At 45.2% G+C, this 13,940-nt stretch overlaps 1 protein-coding gene across 1 annotated transcript in view; it reads right to left on the bottom strand.

The window, feature by feature from the left end:
• The window catches only part of HERC2 (HECT and RLD domain containing E3 ubiquitin protein ligase 2), a 3,346,202-nt gene that overhangs the window by 405,749 nt on the left and 2,926,513 nt on the right, over positions 1 to 13,940 (bottom strand). Inside the window, 1 exon segment of the mRNA XM_033948978.1 lies at positions 12,692 to 12,869. Within this exon segment, the coding sequence (XP_033804869.1) occupies positions 12,692 to 12,869 (178 nt within the window).

Here is a 13,940-nt window from a genome sequence, read left to right as displayed (position 1 = left end):
CCTTTTGAAAATTAAACGATTCAAAAATCACTAATAGGCACAGATTCAACTCAGCACATGAGATGGCAAAAAACAGATATCTAGCTGCCGGTCATCTCATGCCTCTCGTGCCATGATCCCCAAAATGAACTTTTTGTCGAAAAGCAGACCGTGTTGGGTCCTATATCCCTAGCGGACTAGGTCCTTTAAGGCTTTTAAGTGGATGATTTATTTTTATGTGGATGATTTCAATGTACCTTTGGAACTTTGACACTTTCAAATAAAGTCCATTTAGGAACATCATCACTCCACAGAGTTTTGGGTTTTTTTGGTTTCCCCAAAATGAACATGCAGGACAGCAGAACTTGAAACGGCGTCTTCACTACATTGAAATCACTTACTATTATAGTGTTGCCCATTTCTCCAGCTTTCCTAATCTCTGAAAACATTTCTTCATCTGTCTGCTCATTTTGTCCCGGGGGACGGTAGTATAACCCTACCTTTAAATTCCTTACCTTCTTTCTGTTAGTCCCTGGAGGATTCCATACCCTAAGTATTCAATCCCAACCCACAGTTGACCCGAGAAACCCTTCTAATCTAGAAATACTTAACCACAAATCTTTGAGGGTAATATCTTGTGTTTCCTCCGTTAGTGGTTGATCCTCCACTTCATCTGAAAAATCAAGTGATTTAGGTATTTCAGTAAAAACTAACTTATTAATCTGAGTGGAGGATACCACATATTCGGTGGATATAGTAGGATTTATATTCCTACTATCACTGCATAGGTATATATCACTGCATAGGTATATATAATCTCTGCTGATGAATGGCAAAAATTTTTCAGAGAAGTCATAAGATCGCAATGAGAGGAATTTACTAAATCACCAATTCAGTACAACTAGGTTTAAACCAATATCTGATAACATATGAATCAGGATGTCGTGTTGAATGACATCATATGCAGCCGACAGATCAAATTGCAACAATACTGCATATTTATTTTGTATCTGTAAACTTTTAATCTTTGAGATTAATGATAATAGGAGAGTCTCCGTACTAAAGTTTGGTCTAAACCCATGTTGAAATGGTAACAAAATAGAAAATTTCTCCGAGATCCTCCCGGTACCAAGAGCGGATGGAAAGAGATAAGGGAATTGCAAGCGATCAATGCCTGGATGAGACGATGGTGCGAAGAGGAAGGCTTTGACTTTGTGCGCAACTGGACGGCGTTCTGGGGAAAAACCAAGTACTACAGAAAGGATGGACTGCACCTCAACAAGGAAGGAGCAAGAGTATTGGCAGGCAACATGAAGAGGGCCATTGAGAAGGCTTTAAACTAAAGGACAGGGGAAAGCCCCCCCAGGCTGAAAGTCAGCAAACAACCTTTGTTCAGTACCAAAGCCAAGCACATATCTACTACTACTATTAATTACAGTGGTACCTTGGATTACAAGCATAATCCATTCCAGGAGCATGCTCGTAATCCAAAATGCTTGTTTATCAAAGCAAGTTTCCCCATAGGAAATAATGGAAACTCGCTTTGATACGTTCCCCCCCCCCACCGAGGCCAGCGGCACTGCTCTATCTCCCCCCCCCACGAGAACTGGCATTGCTTCTCCCGAAGGCCCCTCCTGCGATCTGGCCCACCCCCCACCCCCCTGCGATTCGGCACCATCCCCCCCGCGATCCGGCAATCCCCCGCCGCGATTGGGCACCCCCCGCTGCTTCTTACTGTCATCTGGGCACTGGTATGTCCTGTGCGTTGGTGCCGGTGCTCGAAGATTGGCTTCCTCTTCTTGCTGGGCCTTGAGCATCTGTGCATGCTCAAGGCCTGCGAGTTCACGTTCTCTCCGAGATCGCCAAGAATCTTGGAGAGAGCGTGAACTCGCAGGCCTTGAGCATGCACAGATGCTCAAGGCCCAGCAAGAATAGGAGGCCGATCTTGCCAATCGCAGCGGGGGGTACCCAATCGTGGCGGGGGGGGGGGGGGGTGCCGGATCATAGGGGGCACCGCTCGCAAATCGAGGCACGCTCGGTTTCCGAGGCACTGATTTTGCAAATGTTTTGCTCGTCTTGCAAAACACTCGCAAACCGGTGCACTCGTAAACCAAGGTACCACTGTATTTCTATAGCTTTACCAGACACACACAATGTGTGCACAGAGTCACAAAGAATAAGAAAACAGTCCCTGCTCAAAAGAGCTTACAATCTAAACAGGCCAGACAAACAGGATGTCATGGATACAGTTTGTGACAAACCCAAGTCTGTTTCAGGGTTTTCCTATGACAAATCCAAGTCCGGTCCGGGTTTTGCCACAAGGATTAGGAAGAGATGCAGAATACCCCGTTGTAAAAGGGCTGACCAGGTAGAAGCCTCGTCTGTGGATTTAGCTGACTACTGCTCAGACCTGGAAGTGGAGTCAGATGAGGAAGAGCAGGAAAGGCTTAAACAGAAAAGCTACACACAGGTTAGGCAGGTGCCCAAGTCTGTTAGAGGATTACTTCCTTTCCAGCAGCCTGTCCAGGCAAAGGTTAAGGCTGGAAAGGTTCCTGCACTTAGGCACATAGAACAAGCCTGTGTTTGGAAAGCCCCTCCCCCACTGAATGTCCCTTCCCAGCTTAAAACGGGATAGTTGAGAACTCAGAGGGGGGAAGCAGCCTGGAGGTAAACAGGAGAGATTCATCCACTCTCTCCACACCCCTAGGAGGCTGGAGACTGGCAAATATTGGACACAGAGGAGCTTACTGCAGACCCAGGGAGTGAGGAAGGAACCCCAGGGGAACCCATGGAAATCCAGGAGAGTCTGGTAGGACCGGAGATGTCCATGGACATTGATAAGCAGTAAGGGGATGTGTATTGCCTGTGTCCACAATAGTGAAGCTACCAGTTATGCCAGGGATAGTTTGAAGGGGAGGTGTATGTCTCTCCCTCCTGATAATGAACTGTTAGTTGCTGCTTGAAAGCTTTAGTGGTAAAGGTAGCAAACGTTTTGGCATTTTTTTTCCTCTCTGCTAGCAGTCAAGCTGAGCCAAGAGCGTTCTTCCTCACAGCTGTGCATAATTGATTACTTGAACGGCACAGCAGGGAGCTGTGCTGAGAGCCTACACGTTCCCAGAGCTGAGTGTACCTTTTGAATTCTGTACTAAAGAAGACAATACTGTTTTGCAGAACTACAGTATGTGATAAGCCACGTTAGGCTGTGAAAACCAGATGACATGTTGGCCAGGTTTCTTGTTGCACAGTTTTGATAAAGTTTGTTTTATGTTCTGGATTTTTTATACCTTGGAAATGCCACAGCTGCTGGAGCTGAAGCAGCTCAGTGAAAGTTACTAAATCCCAAACTGCCCTGGTGAACAGGACTGTTTATAGATTTGCTAACAAAGTCCAGAGGCAATGGAACTGGATGTTAAGGTGGGACACACCCAAAAACCTGGACACTGGAGTTTTTGAAAGTTTTACTCTGTTTGTGTTCTGCCATAGTTTTGAGGGCTTGTTTTTGAAGTCTGCTGAGCTGAAGCATATTTCTTTTGTTCAATGCAACCAGTGAACATAATAAAACCCTTTGTTTGATTACATTCTGCCTCAGTTTTGCATGCCCTTATTAGGCTGTTCATAAGCCAAGCGAATTCCTGAAGGGTCCTTCGGTAGTGAGGGACATGTCAGGTGTCACAATCCTATCCCTAAGGCGCAGCCTTTGCCAGGACGCCTTGTAGCTAAATTCAGCCCTTCCATTCAGAGGGCTAACCATGGGGATAGGGTTGTGACTAAGAATAGGGAAAAACCTTACTTTCCCTTTAATCCTGAAAACGCTGATCTCCAGGGGGTAGAGGGGTGTGAGGACAATAACCTAGAACAGCCTCAGAGGAATCTCTCTCCCTCCAGTGACTCCCAGCTGAAGGAGATAACGAGAAAGCCTAGGAAGACTAAGCAAGCTTTGCAGGCAGCTCCTCCCCCTCAGAGAGCAGGGCGTGTTCGCCTGGATACTTTAGAAGCTGCTCTGAGGAGGAGAAGGGCAGTTCACCCTGGGCCAGCCCAGGAGGAGGTCACTCCAGGCTATTCTCCTGAGTCCCAGGACGTTGAGATGCAGGAGATTGACACTGACCTTTTTGCTAACCAGCCAGCACAGCAAGAACCCATGGACTGTTTGGAAACTCCCAGTCTGCCTGAAGACATTCTAATGGAGGAAAGCTAAGTGGCAGGGCTGGGTTGTTTGGGATTGATGGCATGTTCTGTCTGTCGCTGCACTGCTAAGGAAATGTCCTTTCAGGTGAAAGTTTAATGGGGCTTGTGCTGTCCTGCTTATATGAGGCAGGAAGAAAAGGAAAAGAAAAAAAGGAAAAAAAAAAAACGTTTTTGTTTCTGAACTTCTGGGTTACAAATTCCAGCATAGTTAAGCTGGCTTTGGGTTTGATTATGCAATTGAGAGAAAGGGGAGTAAGTCGGTGGGGAGAATCCACTTTCCATACAGGTTGGGTTAGTGGGGCCATTAGTGGCATTCTGAAATTCAGAAGATTAATTGGTGGATTCACTTACTCTCCCCTCCCCCGCACCAACTCCAGGGAGTTGGTGGGAGCCAAGCTACAATAACTTCAAGGCTTGTACACCGAACTGTTGAAAGTGCTAGCCGTAGTTTGGGGTGGTTGTCTGAAATGTAAAGACAACCTCACTTATTATTTTTTCTTACCTGAACTGTTTGAATGAAGATGAGAGCTGACACTTAACCTTTTGGTCAGCCCTAATTTTGGTGTTTTGTATGGATTTATTTCTTGGCTGCTGCTGGGAGTTTGGACGGACTGGAAGTTAACTCCCAGTGTTATACCACTGAATAAAGTGATCATTGCATGGGAAGTGAACTGACTCTTTTTTGTTTTTTTTTATTATTCCATGCCTTGAGAGTGAATGTCATACAGCAGGACTTCCTTCCTTCAGGGGAAGCACGCAAAAGTATCTATAATGTGAACGTGGGCCGGTCCTAATTGAAGTACAGGTAGCGGCTGCGTTACACAGGCCAGAGTCTTGTGTCACGATCCCGGGGCTCGCAACGCAGCGCCAGAGCACGGGTGTGACAAGTAAAGGGGAATGGTTAATCAGTGAGCTGGGTTAGAGGGCAGATGAATAGGGTTAAGGATTTTCAGTCTGCTTTAAGGGAAAGGAAGGAGCTTGATGGACAAACACAGGTAATTTTTTCCAGGCATAGGGGACAACTCGATGAAAGGAACAAAGTCTGGAATTGGCAGTGGAGGAGAAGGGTAACACTAAGAGTGTCTTAACTGAGGAATGGAGTTCTCTGGGAGGTGTATAAGAAGAAAGAAACAAGGAGAGATATTGAGAGGCAGCAGAATGAACACACTTGTAGGTCAGCAATAAGATCTTGAACTGTATGTGATGGCAGATAGGAAGCCAGTGAAGTGATTTAAGGAGAGGGGTGACATGAGCATAGAAATCACTTCACTGGCTTCCTATCTGCCATCACATACAGTTCAAGATCTTATTGCTGACCTACAAGTGTGTTCATTCTGCTGCCTCTCAATATCTCTCCTTGTTTCTTTCTTCTTATACACCTCCCAGAGAACTCCATTCCTCAGTTAAGTCACTCTTAGTGTAGAAGATGAGTCGTGCAGCAGAGTTTTGCACATACCTGCAAATCCAGGACAAGGGGGTACGGGGGAAGAATCCCAATCAACACAAGTAAATCCTGAACTAGCTTGCTCTGCAAAATATTAACAAGTGAGAAACATGCACAAAGGCAACTCAGAAAAAACATTGGGAACAATCCAGTACTAACCTGCTATGTGCAGTGAGCACCCCAAGAAAGGCCTTCAGTAATGTGTATACTCGTAGAAACGCCCCACAAGATCTACCAACTGGCTGGAAAAACTTCAAACCTGTAATGAGAGTGACCGAGGCAGAAAGGAGCAGGCTACTCCAACAACTGAGTGAAGACAGAGAGGGTGAGTCGTATGGAATCCTCCAGGGACTAATAGAAAGATTATCAAAGGTATAAACTTAATCTTCCATTCTCTTACATCCCTTCCAGATTCCATACGCTAGGTGACATACCAAAGCCATGGTATATAGTAAGGAACAAAAGAGACTGCCCTCAAATCCGAGGTCCCGAAAAATGGCATCTGAATACGCTGCCACAACAACTCGGTATAACTGGACATAAGTATGAAGAGGACTAAGAAAACCACCCTGTAAATTTCATCAAGATGAATTACGCAAGATGCCCCCCACGACGCAGCCAAACGTCTCGTTGAATGCTGTAAACGAGATCAGTGGCTGCTTGCTGCGGGTGGTGGAAGTCACGGAAATGACCATTCTAATCCATCCAATGATCAAGGACTTGAATGCTGGCCTATCACAGTGAGGCGCAGCAGTAAGAATAAATTAGGTGATTAGTTAGCCTGAACTCAATTGTCCTTTCCAAATAAAGGAGCAAGACCCTCAGGACATCCAAATTGCCAGCTACCTAACCTCCTGACTGACTTGGAAAGCCGAGACCACCTATGGCAAGTAGGAGGGTACAATACGGAGAAAAACACTCGTGTCCGAAAAATGGAGAAAGGGTTCCTTGCACGAAAGAGCTGAGACAATGGTGATCAGAAAAAACATCTTTGAAAGGGGCCCCGTAAAATGATATTAAGATTCCAAGGCCCTGTAGAATGATGTTAAGATTCCATGTAGGGAAAGGAAGACGCAAGGGAGGATGCAGACAAAATGCCCCCCTCATACACCTGGTCACATCTGAAAAAGCAGTGAACGAACTAGTGCCTCAGTGTGCTTGAAAACACACAAAGCCTACAAACTGAACTTTCAGGAAGGCCAAAGCCAGACTTCTGTCTAAACCCTCCAGAAGGAAAGCCAGGACTATCTAACTGAGAGCCTTCTCAGGCTCCACCTGATTCCTAGCACTCCACTGTGAGAAAGTCTACCAGGTTTTGGCAGAAGAAGCCATAGTAGAGGGAACTGTCAGCGCAAAAAAGTCGCAAAAACTACCTTCAAATAACCGCTCATCATCAAGGGTTCTGCACATGGACACCGGTCCCTGACTGAGAAGATATCAAAGAAAGTGTGGCGCAGTGGTTGGATCTACAGCCTCAGCACCCTAGGGTTGTGGGTTCAAACCCTGCGCTACTCCTTGTGACCCTGGGCAAGTCACTCAGTCCTCCATAGCCCCAGGTACATTAGCTAGATTGTGAGCCCACCGGGACAGAGAGGGAAAATGCTTGAGTACCTGATTGTAAAACCGCTTAGATAACCTTGATAGGCGGTATATAAAATCCTAATAAACTTGAAAAAACTTGAAAAGGGAGCTAGAGCAGCTCGTCCCACTAAAGATGTACAAGAACTGCATACCATGAGTGGTTAGGCCACCAAGTCGGGATGTGTTGCTATTTGGTGGAAGACCCAACCAACCAGACGCCACAGAGGGATCATCATACAGAAACTTGTGAGCCAGCCAGGGCCAAACCAAGGTCTAGCTTCCATGCTGTTCATCTACCAAAAAGGTGCCCGGCCTTCGAGATCTCTGCCGAAGCCAAAAAGACCCTCTGGGACAAGCCCCAGCTCTTGTAAGAGTAGACAGAACAGCTTCTGTGAGAGGAACCATGCTCCTGACCAGGAACTATCGGCCACCAAGAAAGACAGAAGAAGTTCTTCCACCCAGAGGAAGCTTTCTGGTCTCTCTGAAGGAGCTGGATAGCAAGTAGAACCCTCCGAATTTCCCAAAGCTCCAGGTCAACCAACATTGTGGACCATGAGTCCACTACCCCTGAATGGAGTGGGTCATGCAATGAGCCCACAACGCAACAGGCTGGCATCCATGCGAAGTTATCCACTCTGAAATCCAAATCCAAAGAAGCTAGCCCTGGCCACCAGCTAAATTTACTGGTAGCTGGCTCCATCTAGGAGAGTGGCCTCTGAAGAGGAAAAACTTAGCAGAGACCCTGTTTGGAGATGAAGAGAAGCCCCAGAAACTTCAGGGACTGGGAGGACACCAAGTGTCTCTTCCTGAACTTGCCAATGCCTGCAGCAGAGACACTATAGTCCACACTGCGCCTTTGTATACCCAACAAGATGGAGCCTGGAGCACTCACTGTCCTAGGAAGGGTAGATGTGGACCATCTGCTGGCGGAAAACTACCTCAAATACAATCACTTTGCCAAAAGTGTGGGAGCCATCGCAAGGCCTGGGGCACAGCTGCAAACTGGAAATGCAATTGCAGAACATGGAAAAACAGAAATCTGCTATGCTCTGGGCAGAATGAAATATGGAGGTAAACCTCTGGGAAAACAAAGACACTGGAAACTCCCTTGGAGACAATGTACTCCATTGTCCATTTGGAAAAAGGGAATTTGCAAGTGGGTGACTGTAGAACCAAAATATGAATATCTCCCCAATTCTCTGAGCCTTTCTGGCACAAGGAAGTATAAGGAGTATATGCCTAAACCCCCATTCATGGACTGGAACAGGGTCCAGCATCCTGAAGATTAAGAGGCAGACCCTTGACTTGTAGGGGTGTTTCCTTATTTGCACCTGAAGGTTAGACCTCTCTGACATCATCAAGCCTGAATCATTATTTGCAAGAAATCATTCCAGCCTGAACCTGCAAGAAGAGAAAGAAGAAATCATCTTTTGCTGTTTCTGCCTGATGCATTCTGGGTATGTACCAGAATTGTATTCTAGTCAAGGACATCCAGCTATGCCCATGTGAATCTTGGGGGAGTTATACTTATCTATCGAAGGCGCCTCTGTTTCAGATAGTACGAGACTTTATACAGAAAGGCTATTCATCTAAGTTCTGTTTCTGGATTGGTCTGGAGAAGTCATCTGACGAGATCCAAGTGAAAAGGTGCTAATTATAATTTAGTCTGTGTTAGGATGTGAGTGAACTCGCATCTCATCACAGGTGTTCTCCACGCACATCTTTTCTAATAATTAAGACCTGAACAGTTACCTCGTGTGACTCTCTGTCTGAGAGAGAGTGAATCGGACTTTAAACAGATCTGAATTCCATCACATCAAGGAAACCTTTGCTCCCAACCTAAATTACAGCTGTGTCAGTGGCTGATGAACTCTTGTTCCTGTAACAGAAGGATTTCTATATCTGCTAAGCTGAGGAGAGACGTCTTCTATTTCACCTGATTCTGTGCTAAGGCCTAATTGAATGGTGAGATAAGGAACTTATTATCTTATCAGCTGGGGTTAGATAAAGTATCCTATTGTGATATAGGATAAGGCTTGTAAAGCTACTCTTGGTAATAACTGTAATAGATTGCTGCTAATCAGGAATTGTTATTATAAGGAATTGTTTAGTGTATGTAAGAATTAGTTTTACTGATTTATCTAGCAAGTGTGTTGTGATAATTATATACTGAGTTTCATATTTGTAATCGGATATTTTGTGAACAATAATTAGATATTGCTGCTGGCTTTTGAATTATATTTTTCTATTATCATAATAAAAGTATTTTTCATTAGCTTGGGTCTTGTGTCGTGTAAGTAGGCTAAGCAAGCTGAACCTGGATGAGATATTATGGTCTTCCCTAGAAACTAACAGGCACGTATTTGTTTATGTAACTGATTAGTGGACCATAAATCTTTCTACACTCTGTTGTCGTCAACTTGCCAGAGCCCAGAAATCAAGCCAGAGGCAGGTAAAGGAGGACTAACAAGTATCCAATGAAAGTTGAGAGCACTCCTGACAAAATGGTAGAAGGCAGCCTGCGAATGCCCGTCCTAGGTGATATCGGTGCTTTCTTCTTTTTTTGTGAGGTATAGTCATTGCACAGGAACCTGAGGACACCTGGAACTGAAACTGGGGTAATGTGATTGTAGCCCTGGAAATGACTCTAGGAGGAAAGGCCTGAGTATCCCTGATGACACCTGTGGGAGGAACAAAGAGAACGATGACCCCCCTCCTGATGTCCAGCAAAACTGGTTCACAGGGAGTAATGTAGGGTGGCGTTCACAACACCTGAGTAGAGGTCATCGAGACCTATACCAAGAAGAATCCAGCCCTTGAAAGGACAGCTGCTGAAGGGGATCCTCCAGGTAATGTCCTCATCCAAAGAAAGTTCAAAGAATTCGGTGCTCACACTCTGCACCAGTAGAACATGTACTAAGAACTCGAATGATAACATAAAGGTCGCTCGGCACTGCAGCCACACCAACCAGCACTAGCAGAGGACAGTAATGCATTTCTACATAGGAGGCATTGTGCCACTACCACTTGGCTACCCGAGGATGCTAGAAAAAAATATTTTGCAACATAACAGCCTGCTGTGATCCTGAGAGTCCTGAAACTTCACGCGCCATCACTAAGGAGGACTACACGTTGGAAAACCTCAGACTGTGCAAACCTGCCAAAAAGCAGGATTCAGGTGATAAAGTATAGACATAGCTGTAGCAGATCGGAAAGAGCTTTCCAGGGATCACATTGTCCTGAAACCATACCCAGGAGCTGTGGATGGAATGGAAAAGTCACAGAATGGTCTGGGATCGAAGCCTGAAAAGTGGAAAATCCAAATGGAGCTCTTTCAGAACATCAGCCATAAAGAAGTGCACAGAAGCCCACTGAAAATGTGAAGAAGGATCAGTACCTCCAAGTCTGGACGCTCAGGGAGGCCGAGGAGACCAGTCTCAGCAAAGGCATCAACTGGATTCAAATTAAATACAGTGGCAGGAGACAGAAGAAACAAAATCTGCATGGCAACAACTGCAATTGAAGTTTGGCACAGCAAGACAAGAGAGCTCCTGAAAAAGCCCTGAAGTACCCGCCAGCTAGGTCAGACAAGTGGGGTCTGAGGATGCATCGTTCAGAGGAGCTGAAGAAAATCCGGTGAAAATGCCCAACTCCACAACCATGGCAGGGCTTTGTTGAGGTACGTGCCTATTGTCAAAAGACTCCCCAGACTCAAAATGCAGGTGTACTGTGCCAGAATCTAGAATGGCTGCTGGGCAAGATTTTCTTTGGAAGGTACAGAGCCAGGCCGGCTCCCCAGCCCAAGAGAACATGGAGGAGGCAAAGTCTGAAGTTCCTATCCCTTCCCCCAGTGAGCTACGGTACGTGGTATGCAATCGCTCATCTGGCACAATCAATGTACACATTCAATAGATTAGAGGCTGGAAGGTCCATCTCAATCAATTTTGAGTCAGAAATCAAAGTTAGAAAAAAAGATTGATTTTAAAATCCAAGATGGCCACCAAAAAAGGCAAAAATAAAATTAAAAAAAGCGATTTGGGATGTGAGCAGGTGAGGGACATGAATCTACCCATAGAAACAGTCAAAAACAAAGTTTAAATTGATCCACAAGCCATCCCTGAAGTTCCCATAGGAAATAATGGAGGTACTCACAGTCTCTGTAGTGACTTTGTATGTCAGCATTTTTAAAGTAGTTGAGTGGAGAAAAAGGACTTTCTGCCTCAGAAACAGCTCCAAATGCACAAGAATGAAGATCTTCAGACTGCCAGCTGACCAGAGACCGACTACAACCTCTGCCCCCATGGATCCGCTGCTACGCAATCAGGGGCAGGAAAGGCAAACTAAGCCTTGAAACCCGGGTGGGTTTCTGTCCAGACGCAAACAGCCTGCACTAGAAACCTATGAGAGAGTCATTGGCCAGCAGACTTCCACAGGAAAGGACCCTGGGCACTTAAAGTGCATGGCACACAGCAGATTGTCTCCACAGACCACTAGAGTTTCTCTATAAAGCTGCAGTCTGGCTCCGCAGGACTGTGTCCTTTTCTCTGACAGGGGACCAATGGAGAAGAGATGCAAGGCACTGAAGCCACCAAAAAACAAACTTTAAGTGAAAAAATAAGAAACAGAAGCAGAGCAACAGCAAAAGACTTCTGCTCGGACTGCTTGCAGAAATTGAAACTAAGGTTGCTTGCTGATTCTCAGCCTTAGGAGTGGAACATGTGTTCAGAAAAGATGTGGATTTCTGCAACACCCAGACTGTGGGTTGGGATTGAACACCTAGTGTATGGAATCCGGAAGGGACGTAACAGAACTGCAGTTGGATTGAGAAGGGGAAGGGAGCAGTTTGGAATAGCGAGAATCAGCTTGTCTCTCTCTAGTTAATAGTTTTCTGGGAGACGGCTACGTCTTTACCAGTAGTTCCCAACCCTGTCCTAGAGGACCACCAGCTAGTCAGGTTTTCAGGATAGCCCTAATGACTATGCATGAGAGAGATTTACATATAATGGAGGTGACAGGCAAGCATGCTTGCCCCATGTATATTCATTAGGGCTATCTTGAAAACCTGACTGGCTGGTGGTCCTCTAGGACAAAGTTCAGAACCAAAGCTCTATACATATAACTCTGAATATACTGGTAAAGGGAGAATTGTATTTGTCCTATTTACTCTTTTTTTACCTGCTAGTGTTCTTCTGGTCTGCCACAGGGTACCATAGGAGGCAAGGGGTTACAGTTGTTAAAAAGGGTATTAGAATGGGACTATAGGGTGCAGAGTTGAGTTATAAGAATAGGTTTGCTACATATGGGGGTGTAGAACTAGGTAGCTTATGATAGACTCGGGTTGAGTCTTGTTGCTATTGTTACTGTTTTATTTTTATATTGTAACTCACTTGGGTTCTGTTAGTGAGGCTCATAGATCAAAAATGAATCAAATATGTACATAACATTACTTTAAAAATATTTGGCACACAAGAAAATAGTTTTTAAGTAAGGGCTCAGTCTCACCAGTTTGGGTTTTAATTGATCTTCACTATCTCCATGGCCAAGACGTCCATATCTTCCTTTCCCCCAAGAATAGAGTTCTCCTGTTGCAGTGATGCAAGCACTGTGTGCACCTCCAGCAGCAATATCAATCACTTCTATTCCTCGCAATGATTCGATCACTCGAGGTCGATCACAAGTACTGGAACATTATGAAAAGAAGTTGTTTTCAGAACACAATACAAAATTTGAGCAAGACAAAACACGTTAGCTTCTGTTTTAAATTAAGTAAATACTTGAAACCTCAGATTTACAACATAATTTTTAAATTAAGACTTTAGGCCCAGATTCTATAAATGGTTGCTAATTGCTTGTCAGTCTTGAGATGGCACCATTTCAAGAATCACAGTTTAGGAAAAGAGAGACACCAGAAATCTAGGCAAGGGTTTTCAAGGCCTACATTTTCAGCGTGAGCTGCACCTACAGGCCAACCTTTCACGCGAGTTGCACCTACAGAGGTGCTTTACGATGCCTAACATTACTTCTGGTGTTAGCCATGCCTACAGTGGCATTAGGCATTGTAAAGCACAATGCAGGTATCTACATATTTTAATTTTTTTAAAATGGCATTTTCAGAGGCTTTGGGGCATCGCTGGGGGAGAGATCTGGGTATACCTGTCAAGTCTCTGAATTTTCCGTCCCTTATTAACCGCATTTCCTCTCTTTCTATTAGCGCCGAACTGAGGGAATGCCAATTTCGAGTGGTCTAGAGAGCATATTTTTCCCAGGAGCGGGTGCATAAAGCTGGGGGTGTTTCTTCCTCAACCTGCCCTAAATGTCAACAGGGATGTAATTCTTTTTTTCATGCCTTTTGGGGGTGCCCTCGCGTGAAAGTTTTTTGGAGGGCCGTACTCCGATTTTTGGAACGTCTTTTTGGCCAATCTCTTCCGATGCCACCGGTGAGTTTGCTTTTGGATCGGTATGAATCTTTGAGGGTATCTGCTCGGGGACATCGGATGCTGCTCCAGAAGGCTGCGGTTATAGGAAAAAAAAATCATACTTAGTGTCTGGATGCAAGCGACTGCACCTGCTTACTGGGCTTGGAGGAATCGTTTTCATAACTTGATGCTTTTGGAGCAACGCCATGCCCGATTATCCTTCCGGAGGAATAAAGTTTTTTTGCAGATCTGGGACTCCTATATTCAGTCGCTTTCCCCTAGGGCCAGAGGTCTGGTCTTAAACTCATTTTAGCTGATGATACCGTGAACCCTCG

Source organism: Geotrypetes seraphini, chromosome 6 (assembly GCF_902459505.1).
Source record: "Geotrypetes seraphini chromosome 6, aGeoSer1.1, whole genome shotgun sequence".
In the NCBI taxonomy this organism is placed as follows: Eukaryota; Metazoa; Chordata; class Amphibia; order Gymnophiona; family Dermophiidae; genus Geotrypetes; species Geotrypetes seraphini.
Note: the sequence above shows the minus strand (reverse complement) of the source record. Positions and strands in the feature narration are given on the sequence as shown.